The 22,015-nt window shown below is 39.1% G+C and overlaps 1 protein-coding gene across 1 annotated transcript in view; it reads left to right on the forward strand.

Moving 5' to 3' along the window:
- Positions 1-22,015, forward strand: part of vegfc (vascular endothelial growth factor c) — a 101,508-nt gene that overhangs the window by 61,273 nt on the left and 18,220 nt on the right. The window contains exons 4-5 of the mRNA XM_044347459.1: positions 9,589-9,728; positions 17,667-17,809. Of these exons, the coding sequence (XP_044203394.1) occupies positions 9,589-9,728; positions 17,667-17,809 (283 nt within the window). The remainder of the gene's footprint in view (positions 1-9,588; positions 9,729-17,666; positions 17,810-22,015) is intronic.

Consider the following 22,015-nt stretch of genomic DNA (forward strand, 5'->3'; position numbering starts at 1 on the left):
CCATGACTTATTGAAGAAATTACAAGATATGGAATTAGAGGGGTAGCACTCTCTTGGTTAACAGTTACCTGAAGAATAGGTATCAATACGTGCAAATAACTGTAGCTCACAACTACTGAAGGTTACTTGTGGAGTTCCCCAGGGCTCAGTGTTGGGACCACTGTTGTTTATTTTGTACATAAATAATATATATGAGGTTTCCAAAATATTGAAAACGATATTATTTGCAGATGATACAACTTTATTTTGTTGTGGTAAGAAATTGAGACAACTTTTAGAAACAGTGGAAAAGGAGCTGGAAATGCTAATGGTTTGATTCTAACAAACTAACACTGAATTTAAAGTTGCAATACATGACATTCAGCCACTAGATTTCACACTATAGCACCATCTCAGATCAAAACAAATGTGTCGTTTACTCAATAAAGTTGGAAAAAAGAAAGCCGACAGCTCATGAAACTCAGGTCAAGCTGTCAAATCAGGCAGTGCTGATCAAATATTGATCAAGATTCTATTAGTGCATTACCTATTTCTCGCCTCAAATGTTTTCAGAAACATATTACTGTTAATCTGTACAGACAGCTGTTTAAATCACACAAACATCCTGCTGTGATATGTTTTGAACTTATTAATGGCATAAGTTGAAATATCAAGACTCTCAGTCTGTCTGTGAGCTGCCTGTTTCACTACAGGCAGATTCCCCTCACTGGCTACAGTGAATAAATACAAATACTGTTGATTTCTTCTGGTGGAGCAGAAATGAAAACTATTTTGGTTCAGTAAATGTTTGCTGTCAGTCAGTCTGTTGAAGGCAGTTTGTCTGGCGGCTGTCCTGGCTGGCTCTGGACAGAGATGCTGAACGCAGGTCGGAGTCGGTGTGGATTGAACGGATTGAACACGCTGCTTACGTCTCGCTTACTATATGGATTCCCAGGCTTTTAGGGAGGGGTGCACTGCTGTAAAGGAAAGGGATGCGCTGGATTTATAACACAAGACAAAATGAGAGCATCATTGCAAAATGGAATGTGGCACAATAATCATTTTATCTTGATTATCTTGTTTTCATAATCGTTGGAAGCCAAAATCGTAACTGAAAGTAACATTAGATTAATCGCCCAGCGCTATTATGTAATGTCCCCAAAAGTGAGCCAGGTCAACGTGCGTGTGTGTGTGTGTGTGTGTGTGTGTGTGTGTGTGTGTGTGTGTGTGTGCATGTGATTTTGGAGCGGTTTTTTTCTGCATCTCTGCAAAGCAACCACAACAGTATGTTTCACTGTGCCACCTGATCTAAATCAAACAACCTCGATGTTGGCGGGTGGTAGATGAGGTAGAAGTGCAAAACATGGACTTGCATCTGATAAAAATGGTATTATGATGTCGCAGTTTTAAATAAGACACTGTCTGTGTTTAACTATGGGCCCTTTGTGTTACAATGGATTATTTCACCTCAGTCCCCACTGAGCTATGCCTTGAAACAGTGGGTAAATTCTTTCAGCTGCTTTGTTCATTTCCAGGTAGCTGTTGTTAATGGACTGGCTCATGCAGTGTGTGATAGCTTATTGTTTCAGCTCAGCTGGTTTATTCATTTCCTATGAGTGTCAATTTAATGAACTGGCAGTGGCAGTTTGGGCTGATAGCTCTTTTGTTAGATGAGCTGTTAAAGCTGATTTCAATCAGAGCAGGAAGTCTACTGTGGGCAGAATACATCAAGGATGGGTGTGTGTGTGTTTGGTGTATTGTCGATCAACATGTGCAAATACATTTTTGTGCGTATCCTCTTGGGTGAGTGTTTGTGTGTTAGTGTACATGCGTCAACACTGCGGAAGCAGGAGAGGAGTAGATACTGACACAACATAAACAGTTGACATTAACATGGGTTCAAATGATTCTGTATGATGTGAAAGGGGTCTCTCATACTACCAAAATCATAAAGAATTATCACCCAGCTCTATTAAGCTATTTAGCTACTATTAGCTTGCTGCTTTGTTTTTTTTTTTTGGTCTGCAAATTTCTTATCAAATGTGGTAGGAAGCCATTTATACCAAGTTCAGCTCAAATAGCCCCACTGTATGCTGCCTACATAGCACCAAATGGCAGACAAAGTTAATGAGTAGCTTGTTTAGAAAATATCTCTCAGGTAAAGAGACAAAAAGAGATTTTTCTCAGAATTTGGTGAAGTCAACATTTATTAGTTGGACACAAGCATAACCCCAAGTGAATGCTAATGTGTTTGCTAATGTGTTAGCATAAGTGGAGGATGATTTTGGGGATGTTTCTGTCAGCTTATTTTAATACTTTTCTGCAGTCTCTCATATAACATTTCTTTAATCTGTCTTTCTGAAAAAATGAAGCGTGGTCCTGAGATTAGTTTCAATATTCTAAGACCCATTTGCTCCACTACAGCACTTGCTTTTAGTTAAGTTAAACAATGATTACTTTGGGAGGATACGGAAAAATTACAGCTCCCCCATGAAAATTTACCAGAGTAGCAGCATGGGTACTTAAGTCATCATAATTTGGTTTCACCAACATCCGTTATATTCATCAGTACTCACATCTACGGTATAATTTTTCCAACTGTGAAGCTCTGATCTCTTCTGTCTAAAACCTCTACAGCGTTAGGCCCTCTCAGTCCTGCTGTCTTTACAGCTGACCTATCTGTGACCCCACGACTCATACATGTCTCTTCTGTTGACCTGTGATGTTCAACCTGGGATGGTCTATAGTGCTTATGGGAATTGAAGTTCATTACAGGCAGGTAAAAAATGACATATTGAATAAACAACAATATTAGATCATTTTTTAAGAAAATAACTGTCCTTATTAGCCATACTGTCTTTTTGGAGTGAGAGTGCAGCTGAGGAGCCAAGAGCTGTTAGCACAGCACATTAATAAGCTTTATGTGAACATGATCTTTGACTGTTACACGCTTTTGTGTTGCCATTTTTTCCCTCTCAGACAACTGGAACACACCATTATTGTTGGAAAAGCAAACACCACCAAAAAGTCAGTTAAAAAAAGACCAAAAAGGTATCCTTGTTTTCAGATTGATGTTTGCATATTTTGAAAATTGGACAATGGTGTCTGAACAGTTCTCAGAGCACAAAATCAAAAGCGTTCATGGAGCATGTCACCTTTCAGTTGAGGTAAGAAAAATTGAGGCCAAGGTTGAAGCTGAGAGGCTTTCGTCTGGCAGTAGTAACAAGGCTCTGGGTGCTGAGCCACAGTGTTTTTGAGGTTTCACAAGACATTCTTTTACTCTGCTAGTTTTTCCTAACTGCTGTTTTTGGCTGCAGTCTCAGACTACTGGCCAGAGTTTACAGATTTACATAGGTTACATAGTACGTCATTCCAATTATCACAGAGTAGATAGACAATTTACAGTTTGTCTAAATTCAAGTGACTTTTTGAATGTGATTGAAAATAATTTGTCTCATAATAGACGCATGGAAAGGTTAGGAGTCAAATGTGGCTGTTTCTATTAACAGCGTTCCTGCGGTTGGTTTCATCACCCTGAAAGTTTCATTGTACTGATTTGCTTTGGCAGTGTCTTAAAGCAGCTGGCAGGCACTGAGAGGTTTCAACACTTAGCAGGTTATAGAAGTTGTGCTAAACTGTATAATTTACTGTTGGACTGACTGTAAGAATCTTTAAGCATTTATTTCTGTCTGGTGGTTCTCTGCATAAGGGTTTAGTTCAACACCTGCGCTGTCATGGACTTTCATTCTACAGATATTCGTGTGGCACTCTGCTTCATTCTTTCTTTCACTTCTCTATATTGTGCCTAATGTGTTCTGGTTTTGTCATTGTTGGCTGTGTTACTTTTAATACCCCACATTTCTCATATTAGTGATGTTCTTTTTTGCTGCACTATTGATGGGGTCTTTGGATCATGACGTCAGTTGGTCAGTCATGTCTTCCAACATTGTGGTCCAGAGCAAGATATCTTGGCAACTAATGGTCAGATGGCAAAGACAAGACCAGCAATGCAATAACAGCATTATTGTTCACATGGTTTTTGTTATCCCGCTGCTGTCTCTCGTTGGTCTTTTGTTTGAGTTTGTATTACTTTTTCTGCAATGTTAACATCACTGCAGATCTCATCCTTTGTTTAATGAATGAAGCTGCCAATTACACATATTCCAGATCAGATCATTTTTTACAGTATCTTGCCAAAGTACAGATGCAGCACATATGTGTTTAAACTTGTTGATGACTACAATTCTGCTTATCTCTTGATATATTTAATTTAATCATTGATGTTTCTGATGAGCTAACTGTATTTTAAAACTAAAATGACCTCACATATAGCCATTTTTCTTGTGCGAAGTGAGTGCATGACACAGTTCAGTAATATGTTTATTGATGTCTCATAATACCAATATTTCAAGTTTGCAGAAAGCAAATGTGAAACAGCCCAACGTCAGGTGTTAATTAGGAGCAATACATTCAAATGTGTGTATTCACAGCATTAGTAAATACTACACTAAACTAAAGGAGTGCCATGATGGAAACTTGCGGTAGGTTTGGTAATCAACTCCTTAGTCTTGTGTCACTCTGTTTGAAATTACAATTTGTTGTTTGTTGTTGCTGCAACACACCAATGTCTCCTCAGGGTTCAATAAAGTTTTTATGAGATCTCAACAAGCTTACATTTATCTTTTCATTGCCCTTGTTCAGTTGTTGAGTAGCAGCTACAGAACAGATTAAGTATTTTTTGTTGAAAGTCAGTGGCAGTAAGCCTACAGTAAATATGAAGAACTTTCAAAGCTCTACGAGCCCAAACAACACCACAACTTTAAGAAATGTCTACAGGTGAACTTTTCAACCCAGCAGTGGTCACCATGATCTCCAAGAGCTTTCTTTGTGTGTGTGTGCCGTAACCATGGTGAGCACTCTACCAGGTCAAAAAGACTGAGGTCAGCTTTAATGATATCCTCATTAGGATGAGTGGGAGAGAGAGTTTAAGCTGTTTAGAGGTCTTGAATAGGAATCATTGAGACTAATTAGTTTCTATTCATGCTGTTGAACTCCCTGATTGAAAGAATGAAGTGTCTCTCAGGGTTCGTGTTCTATTCAACACAGTCTTGTGTAAGCATCTTCATCAGTGCCATTTAAAAAACCGAAGCCCAGCTACTTATTACTCTTTTTGTTCTTCAAGTGGTAATCCTTCAGATTCTCACTCATTGTTTTCATTTAGGTGTTTTTGTGCTTGATGGTTTTGAGGATTCCTGGATTTGCTGTACCATTTCAGATGTACTGATTTCCCCAGTGATTCAAGCATCAGGTTCAACTCCAAGATGAAGGGTCCTTGTTGAAGCGTCCTTGTTAAAAGAATGTGTGAAATAGTGACTTCTTGTGATGGTCAACCTGTAATGACTGAAATAGAAATCCCAGCCCACTGAGTGGGACTGAGTAAACTCAAGGAATGATTATTTAATAATGACATGCCTTTGAAACCGAATCAAAGCTGTGTCAATATGTGGCCACTAGGGGGCAGGGGGTAGTCTAATACAAGATATAATATGCTGACATTATCATGCAGTGGTGGAAAGTAACAAAGTACACTTACTCAAGTACTGTACTTAACTACAGTTTTGAGGTACTTGTACTTTACTTGAGTATTTCCATGTGATGCTACTTTATACTTCCACTCTACTACATTTCAGAGGGAAATATTGTACTATCTACTCCACTACATTTATTTGACAGTTTTAGTTACTTCTCAGATGAAGATTTGACACAATAGATAATATAACAAGCTTTTAAAATACAACACATTGTTAAAGATGAAACCAGTGTTTTCCAACCTTTTTGTCTTTTGATGTCTTACAAAAAGCAGTGTGTAGTCGGGGTCACATTTCAGATATCTATGAGTTGTTAACAGCTCCACCAAATAGTGATTTTTCCCTCTAAACTTCTCACATGGTTTAATTTAGATAAATGTTCAAATGATCCAATATTTCACCAAAAATCAAAGATTAGAGAAAAAGTCCATACATATACATACAGTCCATACATATTTGTGTATCAGAACTTTGTTTTTTCTTCTTTCCTCTCCCATTGATCATCTCATGATCCCTCAGATGTATCTGGTGACCATTTGGAGGGGCCTGACCCCTAGGTTGGGAACCACTAGATAGGGCTGTGACGATAACCTAATTACCGCAATATTGTGGTCATGTGATGCCTACTGCGGGGTTGAGCTCATTACTGTCATCACTGCAAAATTTTTATGAAATGCCAAACACAACCGGATGGAGATACGTTGGAGAATCTGCATTGCTTCGGCTTGCTGCGTGCACCAGGCCACAAGACCTCGGTATCACCACACGAGAACTACCGCCCAAGGGGACGCCGAGGAAGCGGAAGCGTGGCTAGTGAGTTGGCATCAAAGCAAGGCTAAAGGCTAACCCCAGCTGACCAACTCTCCCATCCTTCCCCACCAACGTCTGCTCCATTGACAATAAACTAGACTGCCTAAGACTGCTTCTGACCTCCCAGAGAGAAATGACAAACTATTGTGCCCTCATCTTCACTGAGACATGGCTGCATTAGAATATCTCGAACTCTGCTATCCAGCTAGTCAGGCTAACCACTCTCCGTTTGAACATGATTGCTTCATTGTCCAGTATAACCTGAGGCAGTGGCCTGTGTGTTTGAAGACTGGTGTACAAGTGTTGCAATCATCTCTGCACATTGATCTGCATTAGTTGAGGTTCTAGCAGTCAATAAAGTCCAATAAAAAAGACCACGGAAGACTTCTTCCACCACTGCTATCATGTTAGGAGCAGTGGCCTATTATTTGTTCAACAGACACCCACTGGAGCTGAGTTTCTCTCCACCTGATGAACATTATGCGCAATATCACTCTCCTTTTAGCTCTTTGGCATCCAATAATAACAAAATTCTAGCAAAAAAAAAGCTCCAGTACGAGCATTACAACTAGCTGTCTAAGACAGTAGAACATGTAGGAACTAAAGAGCTAGATATTTTGTCAAGAGATTCTAAAGTGTGGTCCAAAAGTAAGTTAGTGACTGATAAAATGTTAACCAAAGCAACTTGTGGCTGTGATTACCTAGCTGTTAACCAAAAGTGATTGGCCTGTAATGCTGTTGTTGATTCCTTGGAACATGATTCCAAAATAAACACTATCAACGATTGAACCACTGAATAATTTCTCCCTGTACTGAATATAGAAAGTCATTGAACTAGTCCAGTGTTTGTTAGCCATGTAAGCAAAGAAAAGGAAGGAACAGGCTCTACTGTAGTTGTTATATTAAGTCTCTTGAAAGCCTTTAGGGTGCTACCAGCCAGAAGCAATTTACATGTAGGGTGAGCATTCTCAAATTAGCTTTTTTGCTTTTTATTGAACTATCAGTAACAAAAACAAAAGTCAAAATCAAAATCAAAATCAAAACACTGACCTGGGTTTGACTACTTATTCATGTTGCATTGAGGTGGTTGGTAAAGATATCTAACTGACTCCGTAGTCCAGTGAGTTAAGGGGCCCCATCTTACGCCTGGCGCAGAGCGGCGCTTCGCGCAGCGCAAGTCTCTTTGCTATTTTGAGACCAATGCAGTTGTTATTTTCCTGTTCAGCACCCACGTTGTTAAAATAGCAATGGCACTTGCACCCATCAGAGCGCCCATTGGCGTGTTGGTCTAAAAGTAAGATGCAGTCAGGCATTGTTGGGGCATTGCTATCTTGAGGCAGCAGAGAGTGATTGCGCTATTGACCAACAAAAACCTGATCTAAAGTCAATGGCACAATGTTTCACTGTTAATTTAAGCGCACATTATCAAGACAGTAATGTGCGGCTACACAGGCGGGTGCACAACATACACTCTGCTTGTTACACACACAGGACACGCAGCAGTGGACAAACATCCAAAAGGTAACAAATAAAAGGATTACAATGCGAAAGATTATTATTGTGTATATTAATATATTTTAAAAAATACATGTCATAATGCTTAGTCACAATATTCATCAGAATTAACTAATCGCAGTAATGATGGATTAAATTATTTGACCAAATCATGGCAATACACATTGGTATTTAAATAACAGATCAGACACAGATCGACTTTCCTGCTGCATCAATACATGATGACATGAGGAACACATGAGGAAATAAATGAGGTGAAAACAATGATTAAACTAATGAAGGAAATAAATCTGCACAGCTTCTAGTTGCTGCCAGCAGCAGCATCAGCACCTTGGAGAGCTGATCAAGACCTGATAACTGTGTTGATGATTCTTTACATGATTAAAATTAATGATTTAATTTTTGAACAATATTTAACAAATATTCTTTAACATTTTTGAGAGTACAGCGATCAGGTTTCCATACTTTCAGCAATTAAAACCCTGCTGATTTGACCTGTTACTCCATGACTGAACAAAACGATTTTAAAGAAATCAAAGCTGTAATTAAATAAATAAACCTTTTCAAAAACCAAACAAAGATAAATTTGCAACAAATTAATGAACAGGATCTTAAACTGGTGGCCTGTGGCTGACCACAGGAGGGTTCAGGAGCAGCAGAGGCCAGTGTGCTCGTCATGGATCGTGCGCTTTCCCTTTGCACACGAGCAGATCCATTTCCTCTGCAGAGAAGCGCTCCTTCTTACTACTTGGCAAATGTGCCATCATAATAGCAATCCGCCAAGGTGCAAGTGCACCTGGCACTTAAAGGGAATGGGAGATGACACTGTGATTGGTTTATTGCATGTTACGCCGAAAACACACCCATGATTTATTAGGAGACAATGGACATCCCCTTTGAACCATGCGCCTGGCGCACTGACCATTTTTCCGCCATTAAAATAGCAAAAGTGGATTTGGACACATCCTAAATGCAATTGCGCCATGCGCTTCAGACCATGCACTTTAGATCGTTAAAATAGGGCCCAAGGTGTCTTTTGTGCAACAGCTGAAATAAAATACCATCACTGTGGATTGAAGGGATTGGTATAGTAATCAAGTTTAAATCAGTCTGTATCTGCTTTAAAAGGCAGAGGCCATCCTGTACTTCACAACTTAAAGCAACTTCTATGAAAGAATGGAGAACTCATAAGCTAAGAGGAAGGCCAGGGTTGGCCCTGTTGCTATGGATGACATGTATCATGACTGAGTTTTTCATGAAAGTTGGGATGTTTCAAACATCAACTTCAGTCAGTGGAGGATATGGGAATCATTAGCTGAGCCTATAGACACTCAGCATCCATGTCCGGTAGTTCTACTGTGGCTGCCATCATCCATCTGTGTGTTGATGATGTTTTTTTCTGGCTGACAATCACATCTTCAGGTAATCTTACAACTCAGTGTAAGAAGCAGAGCAAAGATTAATGTCTGGTGGATGACAGATGCTGGGAAGAATCAAAGGTTGCATGTATGAAGGCCTAAGAGTGTTTTCTATAACTTCCATTGTGGTCATTTGCAAGCGGGCTGCTTGCCTTCAAATACCAAATTGCAAGTGGCACTCTGTCACCTGACTGTGCTTTGAATCTTGTGCCTTGATTCAGAAAATGATCACCCTCAATGGATCTGTCTGACTCATCTCTGTCTTTCTCTTTCTGCAGCTGTTTGAGATCACGGTGCCGATCACCCAAGGCACCAAGCCGGTGACCATCAGTGTGGCTAACCACACCCAGTGCAACTGCCTGTCCAAACTGGACGTCTATAAACAAGCTCACAGCATCATCAGGAGAGCCCTGCCTGAGTAAGCACTCATGCATCACTGTCTCAAACACACATACACACACATACACACACAAACCTGCAGATACTTTCTGTCAGCTTTGCAAACAGCTTGAGACCTCTGTCTCCTTCTGGTTGCTGCCTCATCAGAGTTCCTGCGTGTGCGTTCAGGATAGGAACAACCTTTTCCTTTTACCAGCAGAGGAGTTCTTATTGGCAACGCACACACACACAAAGAGTGTTTGAGTCTATTGTTACAGAGGTTGCTTCCTGTGCTGTGTATACAGGGGTGTTACTTTAGGAAAGGCTTTTCAGATTATCGTTTGATTAACTTCACAGTGCCATGACGTGTGTATGTGTGTGTTCCTGCCTGCATACATACAAGAAGCTTGCTGTGATTTATGACCACTACATAACACTCAGTCAGTTGTCAGTTAGCTTCCCATGAGGACATGATTTACAATGTATTTTTTGGGCTTGTACCCTCTGAAAACATAAGGATGCTTGTGTTCAATCATTTCGGAGAGTTTCAAAACTGAATGAAAGCAGGCATCACTGTTCATAGAATCTTTTGATATAGACATACATACCCACTGAGACCTGTTTGCAAAAAAACATTTGGTTTGCATCAATTAATTACAAAATACTTGTTATTACTGCCAATGATTGACCTCTGTCAACTGAACAAAAAACAGAACAAAGCGCATTCTCAGTGGTTAGACTCCACCAAGGCTTTTCCTTGTTTGTGATTTCTATGGACATAATGTCTTGATGCAGCTCAGGAGTGGAGAGTGTCCAGTATGGTGACCTCCCAGATAGCACTGTCTTACAATGATTCAGTCCTGCACTGGGGGGTCTAACCTGTGGTAGAGTCTACCTTACTTAGGTTGTTGCCACCACAACCAAGACCTGGAGCAAGCATCAGAAAGCATCAGTAAAAAGCAGACTAAGAATAATATTGTACTGTAAAACCACAGAACTTTTCTTTATCATTGACATCCTACTGATCACATGTTTACTGGATATACTAATGTTAGAAAATCCATGCCTACAATTTTGTGTTTTGAAGCCAGTATGTGTAGAATTATCACATTTTGGCAACCCCCCTGGTAGTACACAGATAGATAGTGTTAACTGTCCCAGGAGGAGATTTGTTTTTACAGCTGGTACATATTCCACACTGAAACATACAGATATCCACACAGCAATATACACAATATTGCTGTGTATACACAACAGTATGTTGTTTGGATAAAGGCTTTGAGAAAGACTAAGCTGGAAGCAGCAGAACGCACAGATTTTCACCAGGATTGTCTAATTTAAAAAAACAAACAAACAAAAAAAACTATTAATTACATCAAAATTCTAAGCACAGAGGCTTAAATGGTTACAGTTACACAGTATATACTTATATTTTAAAACAGGTGGTTACAATCTCACAATTTGATTGATAGTCGTGGTATAATGAGCGTATACTTGACCTATGAGGTTTTATGGCCTTTTACAGCTCTATTTTTAATTATCACTCTGCAGCTACCGTTAAAATGTTGCCTGCAATCTGCAGGAACAAGAGCTACACCAACCACTGTCTCAGCAGCACCATAGTGTAAAAGTTTTGGATGCGGACCGTGAAGCAAAAGAGATAATGTCTGTAAGTGGGCACAAATGTGAGACCTCTCTCTAGAACTATTGGCGATCAAAGTTCAGTGTCCGGAGAAGGTGCAGCAGCATACTCACCACACCAAACAATACATCTCCTAACAAAATGAGTAGGCCTAACGTTATTGCAAACACTTTGCAACCTGACCCTAGTGATATTGGACAGTTTTTACCTGGAAACGTTCAAATTAATTTAAATAATTAAACTCTGGTTAGATCGCTGACTAGCTTGAACATTAATTTAGCAATTTACTAACATTGCATTGCAACTGCAGGCAGCCGGGAACTACTGTCTTGTAAATGAATGTAATTGTTATTTACTAAAACAGTTTTTATTGGATTGTGTCTATAATTTCTATATTGTCATATTTGGTAACCATTTTATAAAAGCAATATCTCATTCCTGGCGGTGATATATTGGGATTATATCATAGTTTAGAGGCATTGTTTGGCCTGATGGGCACAACCCCGTTCACACAATATACCACAGATATTGCTGAGATATATATATACTGATTCCGATACTTAAGTTACAAAAACATATCAGCAGACATTCATTATTTGCTCAACATTTTTAAAACAACATACGATAAGCTGGTGTTGGCCAATATACTGTATCTTCTCTATTATATATAGTTATATATATTAGAAGGAGAGGATGCTCCTTTGATGCTCCTTTCTAGTCCCATTCATTTTTCTAAATCAGATGCGTGAACAATGTGATGAACGATAGTCAGACTGGTGAAGAGGAAATCCAAGTAGATGTTCCTAAAAGTAATAAGAAGCCTCTGTGTGTGTGTGTGTGTGTGTGTGTGTGCATGGGTGGGGTACACTACCAGAGAGTAATGACCTGTTCAATATGGAATGTGTACTTATATATGCCATAGATCTTCACAATAAATCTAAACCAAGGAAAGACATGGAGAGTTTCTCAATGAGGACTGTGTGTGAGAGTGTGGGTGTGTATGAAAGACATATAATTGGAATGTAATCTGTAGGATGTTTAATATAATGATCTTCTATAATATGACTGATCAAATGGAAATCATACACATTTAGACAACTCCAGACATTCAAATTCACCCATTAAACAGAACTATTCTACTCTCTGAATATTTACAGTTTCACTCTTCCTACAGAGTATTTTGTTTTTCTATCTGGCTGTTTAAGTGGCTCACAAAATCCATGTCATTGACATTAATAGGCCTTGATGCTATGAAGTGAGGGTTGTGTGTGTTTGAGTGTGTGTGTGAGAGAGATGGAGAGTACTTGTGATGTTAGGTGAATGTTGATGCGTGCAGGTATTTGACAATATATACAGGCACACACAGAGCAGTGGTGCTAAACAGTGTGTCAGATTATGGCTGGAAAAGGAAACGCATTGTAGAGATTTTCACACCTACAAATCATCCAGTATGTAAGAACACACACACACACACACACACACATATAAGCACACGTATGTTTCACATTAGTGTGACCAGTCTCACACCAGACTACTTTTCCCCAAAAACTCTCTCTCTCTCCGTCTGTCCCTCTCTCTATCCTTTTCTTTCATTTTCCTCTATTCCCTCTCAGCCCCACATCAGTGTGTACGTCTGTTTATGTATCCATGCCACTGCAACTCTAATTGAAACCACACTGTGTGTCTTTTCATTGCCAGACTCACAAATTCAAACAATTTGTCTGTCTGCAAACACAAAAATGTTGCGTTTTATCCAGACTATTTTCACATTGTGGTGTTTTATATAATTGACTTTGTGTGTGTGTGCGCGTGCCTGTGTGTGTGCACAGTATTTTCAGAGGAAGCATATTTTTCTTGGCAGTTTGTGGAAATCCAAACAAGGTATTAGATTTCCGGAGTAATTCAGCATCAGGATGGAGTTTGTTTTCTGTAACAGGGATAATCTGAGTTGGGTTTTTTTTTTTTGTTTGTTTGGAAAATATTTGTAAAGTTGATATTAATTGAAAATGGCAATATATAGTGAGTCAAGAGATAGTGGTTTATTACGTCTTTTGAGTTTTATGTAGGTGGTGCAACTTAATCCTACCACAGTTGATTTGAGAGATTTCACAAAGTGGGCTACACTTTGTGATATTTCTCACTGACACCTCTGGCTGTAAACTGAAATTAAAGACTCATTATCACCACTAGTGGCTGCTAGAGTCTGCGATGTTCATGTAACCCCACAATATGAAAGCAAACATCATACAGGCAGTTTAACTATTCTTTCAGTCCTATCATCGGATAGAGAAAATGTAAAAAATGTAATTGAGGTCATTAAGAAAAGAGTTAATTTCCTCTGGAGCATGGGTTAGGGTTAGGGTTCAGGTTAGTGCCCTCTGTATCTTATGAGCTATATTTTGTGTGAACTGACACATTGTAAACAAATCCCGAAACTTATTTGTTAGAAAAATTAAGGCAAATGTTAAAATCGTCCATTTTGAACTAACTTTCTGACCTACCCATCTTACTGAAGTTGTGCACGCACTGTTTCTTTTAGCAATGAGAGACCATAACCTACATTTCTCATGTGGTTACATTTAACCACATGAGTAGTTTAGATAATATGGATAAACTGGTAGTCTGAACATACGACTGCACCGTTTCTGCTGTCTTAGATGTTCTTGCGCTACAATGCTGTGCTCCAGAGCTCAACAGTTAACTTGATGAGTAAAAAGGTTGTCACAACAGATAGGAATGATGGCCAAAACTATGGAAAAACAACCCAGGTTCTAAAACACTGACATTTTCCTTTAAAAATCCTCCTCTGGGGACCATGAATATCTCTAGGAGTCATCATGATTCAATGGAGAACAACTCACATTCACAGGGACACATCAGCTGGTTACTGTCAGCCTGTTCATTTCCTGTGGAACATGACTAGAATGGCCAGAGACATGTAGCAAGTATGTGGATGATCATAATCTGTCATAGCTTTGTTTTTTTTGTGTGTGTGTTTGTGTGTGTGTGTGTGCCACAGCCAATCAGATTTCCATGCTTCATGCTTGTCCTACTGTGAGTCATTAATAGCCACTGATGAAAGTGCAAAGTGAAATGTATCAATCTTGTACAGAGTTATTGCCTGTTATTGAAAATACAACAGCAAAAATGTGGCACTGAAAGGAGAAGCCAGTGGGGAAGAAACAAGGAGAAAGATGGACTGAAAGGGGCGTAAATGGTGAAAAATGATTAAAGAGGCATGGGGAAAAGAAAACAGGAACAATTTAACTAGAGAAAACAAATACCAAGGTCATGTGGTCTTAACATAGCAAACAGCAGAGCTGCTGTAGCCACAGACACAGAGAGATATCAGTGACTCTCCACCTATCTGAACTTGACCCAAGAGGCCTCTTGGACCTTTGATGAAGTTGTTTATTTGCCTATGATCAGCTTCCTTCAAGTCTCCTAATCAACTGAACTATTCTAAACCATATTTGATTGCTTTACCTTTAAAACGTCATGTAAATGTAAGGAACTTGTGGAATCTCTTTAGGTTTCTCTCTTTATTGATGGCATTGTTGAATGTTCACTTTCAACAGTTTTCAAATGATTATTTATACAATACTATATCTGCACCTGGCAGCTACAGTATGGTGAAATTGTAGTTGTGTTTAGGCAACTTAAATGATTTAAGATTAGATAAAGATTGTGGTCAAACATTAAAGAAAACTAATGTTGACTGCTTGTGAGAAATGTGGGATGAACCCTGGCCCGCAGTGTCAAACACAATATTTACCTGTCCACCAGACAGGTAGATATTACCTGATCATCAAACCTTTCCTTTGCTTTGTTGTGCCACAGTAGCATCATACAGTACTACTGTATACAGCATTGTCACTGAAAGTTGGCATTGGATCTAAGAAATTGTGCTTGACATGCCAAAATATATGGTCTCAAAATATCAACCTGAGTAAGCACTTGCATCCAAGTTACAGATCAGTGAGGCTGTGCTTGGGCACAGATGTTAGCATTAAGCTAAATGCTAACGTCAGCATGCTAACATGCTCACATGCTCACAATGACGATGTTAACATACTGATGTTTAGTGGGTAAAGTTTGCCATGTTCACCATCTCATTTTAGCTTGTTAGCATGCTAGCAACTGTAAATTAGCAGGAAACACAGTGCAGTTTATCATCCTAATTATATTTTTCATGTAATTTTTTATCATTTATGTTTGCAATGCCTGACTTAAAGTGATTTTATTGATGATTATTGATTATAGGTATTTATTGTGTTGGTTTGTTGATAGCATGATGTTGCCTGGTCACCTGGACCTATTTTAATGCTTAACCTAGATATATGGCAAAAATGTAGCAAATATCATGGTGCTGAATCTTGAAGAAGAAGGGGTAACTCAACCAATGAGATAATTTATGATGAACTTTATCTTAGCATTGTGTGAGTGACCTTACATTTAGTAGTACTTGCTAAAGCAGATGTTCTGGGGATGAAATGGGGTAATGACTGTCTATGGATACTATTTAAATCCATTGGATCGGGAACACATCCTCAGAAAAATAGGAACTATTTTGCCCGTTTGCCTGACAGTCTACATTCAGCATTAAGGGTGATTTACATTCAACAAAGACTTTAAAATTGATGCAGTGGGTGTGCCAACGCAATTGGCCCTGGCAAAAAAGTTGAACCAGGCTCAACTTTTGTTGCAACTCAATGTGACGTCATCTGGCAAGACACTGCATTTGCTAGTCACAAACATGGAGGCTCACATTCCTGGTGGATTACTTTGTAACAAGAACGCTGTTTCTACTGTTTACCTTATGGCGGTCTTGACAAATTGTTGCCTCCGTAATAACTTTCAGAAATGTTTGACCCTTTCTGTGAGTATTTCAAATAAGATGTCTTAAAACGTCATTGTTGGATTTTAAAAATATGAAAAGCAAGATGTTACATTGTATTGCAGAACAGTAACTTCAAGGGGAAGAGTAGTTCTAGCTGTTGGTTCAACTGATGAGAGACAGTGGAATCATAATCTGCTCATTTGGTTCTGCTGTATAATATTCAATAAGTATACATTTCTATAGCTGGATAAAATGGATTCTGATTTCAGACACAGTGGTGAGAGGCAGTAGAAATTCCTTTTTTTTTTTTTTAAACTTCTTTAACTTCAAAGACATCTAAGCAAAGATAATCCTGACACTTCCCTCTCCCTCAGTCCATTAAAGCTGACCCAAGAAATCCTCCTTTGATCAAGGTGTTTATTTGTCTACAATCTTTCAACTAGCTTATCATGAGCAGAGGCTTAAGCCTGGCAGACTGCACAGTCAGAAATGCGCACACATCTAAGGAGTCCCATTTCTTGAACCAATTTCTCAGTTTCAGTCCAAGCCAACTCCTGAAGATCAGATAAAAAGAGACGATGATTTCTTTGGCTGGGTTGATACCAGTTTTATTGCCATTTAGACTTTGCTGTAAACATTTTGAGGATCATGTATAATTCATATTTCAGATCAGGTTAGACTGGATTGGTTGAAAGTTAGAGAATTGGAATTTGCTTCCGCAGATATTAAAAGATACAACAAATGATAGTATCAACTTATCAAGCTTGTGTTGGTAATCTACAAACAGTGTCCCACTTGCACGTTCTACAGACACAGAAGAACATGGCATACCTCCAAAGTTCTCTTTCTGCCCACCAGTTGGGTTTGTCCACCAACCCCCAAGAAAGATTCTCACGAGCCACTTGTTTTAGTTTGGCTATCTTTCATTTGATACTATGCTGGTCACATACACTGGCAGCAGGTACCAGATAAAATTGAAAGGAATTACTGGTAATATTTTCAAAAAATTGTACATGTGGAATTGCTAAGTCAAGAGTAAAATGTCACATACTGGAGTGCATTACAAATTAAGCAATGATAACAGAATGCACATATCTTGTAAGTAAAAATGCTAAGTGTTGTATAAAAGACTGCATTACCTATAATTCAACAGACTAGGAAAAGAGCCAATGGGCTCGTTTAAGATGAACTGTGCCTTGCCTGGAAAGTGGATTAGATCAGGAGGCTGCAGCAGGAGGACATAACAAAAAGCTTTCCAGCAGCCTTCCAAGAATGTAAAGGGAGTCACAGAAATGTTTCCTGTTAGATCTGATCTTGATTTAATAAATATTTATATAATATATATAGTATATCTGCAGTGTATTCTATCTGATAAACTACAACGTGTGTGTTCTCATTGCATGTGCTCATCAGAGGATTTTAGATTTAGGTTTTAGGTTTAAGGTTAACTAAGCAAGAATGTCTCATGTATCTCCTTCCATCTCTCTCTGTTGAAGGTGTCAGGTAGCCAATAGGACATGTCCTCCTGGTCAGGCTTGGAGCAACAGATTGTGTCGGTGTGTCAGCATGGCTGCCAATATGCAACACAACCCCCCTCCACCACCTCTGCCCCCTCCGAGGCCCTCCCAACAGCACCTTGGTGAGTTTTTGCACATTTGCACATAAAGAGGTTTATGTTGAATCTCTGATCATTTTTCAGAAAAACATTATAGAGCAAAGCTCATTTGCTTATTTTTCCTGCTGTGGCCCAGAAAAAAATGAAAACAAGAGGAGGACAAATCAAAAGTTACAGCTGCTGCTATATGGTACATCTAAAAGCAGGGAAATTACCCTTTACAGTTAAATGCACAATACGTGATTTCTGTCGCTAGGGATCTCTCAATCAAAACAATAACGAAAGACGGAGTGTGATGACATTGTGACATAGTGGGGGATCATGGGAGTCGTTGTCTTCATTGTTAAACAACCAGCTCCTCCGGGATAGGATTACTTCAGTATTCATGGTTCAGGATGTTTTTACCGGGAGCTGAATTATCCGCAGAGGTCTCCTCCTCTCCAAAACAAACGTACACAGGGATTAAAACTGGTAAAAACACTGAATACAGCAGCTTCATGTTAAAAATCAGTGTTTCTCTGACGCTATTCAGCAGATACAGGACGTAAGGAGGGGCTGTGAGCCGAGCTGCTCCTAACATTTGCTCAGCTTGTTTCTCTGATAACTTAAGATCCAGACATCTGATGACTAAAATCCTTCATCTGGTTAAAAGATATAGTTACCAACCACCAAGATCTAAAAAGTTTATCATAAAAATGTGGCTTAAAACTGAATAAAAGTCAATATTATGACTTTCTGGCAGGCAACCACAACGGCAACAGATTATCTTGTATGTGTGTAAGTTACTCTTTGGTAGACGCCATTGTCGTGGACAACCACAATGCCGACGCATGCATCTTGTGCATGTATACTCTTTGGTAGAAGGGTTAGGGTTAGGGAACCAAATGAAATGGTCCGTTACTTTGATTGAAATTACAGATTTCTCTTATCTTGAAAATACAGCAAATGGGAGCTCTCATGTGGGAAATCTTTAACAGGCATTCTCTTTGAAAATAATGTATTCAAGGGAGAACTAAAAGAAAAGGTGGCCACAGGTGGTGGGAGAGTGTCCACATCTGTAGAACCAACCACTGATGCCAGATAACAAGTCCTCAAAATAAAAAATGCATTGTTTGTAATTGCCCCTCAGAATGATACATATAGACAAATCCAAGCTAAAGGAGGAAGTAAGTGGCACCTCACTTGTAAATTTCCATACAGCACTGTAATGTTTGTAAAGGATTTCTAAGTGCTTTTGCCAAGAAATCTGTCTAGTAGAGCCTGTGGAATCAGTTACACGTTGGAAATACAGTCGTCAAATGCCATTAAAAGAAAGGTTTTAATCCACAAAACTTTTCAATGACTTTTCAATGAATTTTGGTACAGCTTTAACAGACAGCTAGACATCTCTTCTGGGCTGTGCTGTTGTCATCTGCTCCAACAGTTAATTTGCAACTTTGGAAAAAACAGAACATAAAAGCCACAAGCCTCTGCTCCATAAAATTTCACTTTCATGAATCTCCATCAAATCTTCATTGTTTGATCACATTCTGAGTGGCATGCTGACAGAAGGGCCAACATACCACTCAGAGACTGCTAAAGATGAAGCAATCTTCCTATATGCAGCTGATGGTAAGCCACCCTGCTGATCTCTTGCTAGCTTGGTAGTAGCATTACATTTCCTGGCTGAAATTCAGCTTCTGATTTTATTTTATTAGATGTTGTATTTATTTTTATTAAAATGCAAAAGATCTTGAGTTTGATGATTCCAATCAAAAGCTAGCAAGTAATCTCTGCTGGGTTTAACTGGTTACTCTACACATCACTTTCACATCCAGACTTTGAAGATCAGACAGAAGAGGTACATTAATGTTATATTTTCCCAAAACCTGCCATAACCAATTCCAGACTAGTATTTTAAGACTGACTGAACTGACTCACTGAATAAGTTACACATTCACACAGAACCGACATTAACCCAAACACCTCTGCTTCCACTGTCAGTGTGAATGTGTTCAGTTCCACTCTGCCACAGCAATGATGGCGGCAGCAGTGCAACACATAAATCAGCAGCTGGATTTATCAATAAGCATTGACTGATCTGACACCCCTATCGGCAGGACAACATTATTTGTCTCTACCTCCCAAAATGTTATAGATCACTGTTGCAATAACTTAACCGTTTTCTGATCTGACACTACTATGATTAGGGTTTGGCCAGGTTCAGGCACAATAAAAGACTTGATTATTTGGGTTCAAATAACTATTTAGTAAAGGTTAGGGAAGCATTTTGGTTAAAAGAAACACATACTGACAGTCGATAGTAAGCAGGAGGCGGTGGTCTCCCATATCAAGTCCAACATTTTGTTGATTCAACCACCCCAACGTCATGGATCTGTTGACCTCTTGGCTCTAAAACAATATCACACTATTTGCTCCTTTGCTTCTAACAGACTTCCTTAGACCTTAGACGTACGCACAAATCATAAACATCCTACAGTCTTAAAAAATGACAACAAAAGGCCATGATGTACTAAAAGCAGAGCATGTAGTAGTATGCTAATTACCGATAGCAGACACGCTATCAATTTAGAATGATTCTGATTCACTAACATACGCACGGTGGTTAGAACAAAATTGGCCAGTGATCACGTGCCATGAATCAGATGGTAATTTTGAATGTGCACTTATTTTGTGTGCAAAGTAAGAATATTTCTATGCACATATCAGTGAATGAGGCCCAATGAAACCTTTCTTGCTGCATTTCTGACTCGTTTCTGTACAAAACATCACTAACAAAAGTATTTACTACTTCAAGGAAAAAGAGATCAAAAAAGATTATCGTGTGTTGCCTGTTGTCAGTGTTTCTATCTCAGTGTGTTCTGATTGACTTTGCTTTGAATTTGCTTTTGTGTGTAAAATGAACTGCTGCGTCCTTCAGTTTGTCGGTAAAGTTCACTGTATGAGGAGTTTTGAAGATGTGGATTGAAGCATGCATGTAATCAATTTTTAAAAAAATGTAAATTCACTATGGGTTGGACACAGCCGCCTGGAGTCACAACACACCTGTAAACTGCAGCAGGTGCACATATCGTGTTACTAATCATGTCACAGTTTATGGGACTGTCATGACTCAAAATGGTTAATGTAGCCAGCTACCATCTACAATACTTTTAGACTAAAAACAACCTTTTTGTGTATATTGTAATATCGCCCAGCCCTACTTCTGCTGTACAATGATAATTATACAAACTGCTCTGATTAGATGTCTCAAATGGTAACAGGCCAGTCAGTTTCTAATACCACCAAATGTGTCACTTCAGTCAGAGGCACTTACATCACGGAATGACAATTTATAGTAAATAATTACACAGTTAGATCTGGCAGAAAAGGCCCTGCTGTTTGAAGAAGCTCTAAAAGAATCCAAACAGTGACAAGGATTCTGCTGACAGAGCTAATCTCCCTAAATAAATAAACACACATGAACATCAGATCTTTGTTCAAGTCAACAATATGAAATACCACACAAGGAGGAAGTTGGGGTGGTGGAGGGAGCTGCAGCAGCAGGCTGCATTGGCAAGAGCGTAATCGGCTGAGTGAACTGTGACAGTGTCAGGTTAAAATGTCCGCAGTGTACACCTACATGAATGTGTTTGGATGTTACCAGCTACACAGCGGCAAAAAAAAATAGGGAGGGGGGGGGGGGGATCAAAGTGCCTTGTTACTGCATGATGACATGTTGCCAAGGCCTGCAGTGCACATACCAAACACTGACACAAACACTTACTGTGTTAGTAGAGCTGCCTTTCTCTATTCTGTGTGTGTTTGTGTGTATGTGTGTGTGTGTGTTTGGTTATGATAACACTCTTTGGACCCAGTGTAAACAAATGAGAACCAGAAGAATGCTGAGACCCCAGAGTAGCAGATTTCACAGCTTCTCACACATACAAATATACACATAAACACAAACAGAAACAAACTCTCAAAAAATAATGGCTGGATTTTCATGAAATGTGGTGTGTATATTCATAGTACTCAGAGGATAAATCCTAATTTGACAAAATAAATAAATAACTGAATAAACTCAAGCTCCACTTATTAGGTTTTTCCAGAGCTTTCGATTGCATCTCATGATCTTTCTCTGGGGGTGGAGAGAGAGGCGGTTAAGAGTTCCAGAAAAAGCTAGTTGACTTTGCATTGAGATTGTGTTCATTAAACTACTCTTTACATGGTCAAGAATGAACTTTCTTG

This window comes from Thunnus albacares, chromosome 3 (assembly GCF_914725855.1).
Source record: "Thunnus albacares chromosome 3, fThuAlb1.1, whole genome shotgun sequence".
Taxonomy (NCBI): Eukaryota; Metazoa; Chordata; class Actinopteri; order Scombriformes; family Scombridae; genus Thunnus; species Thunnus albacares.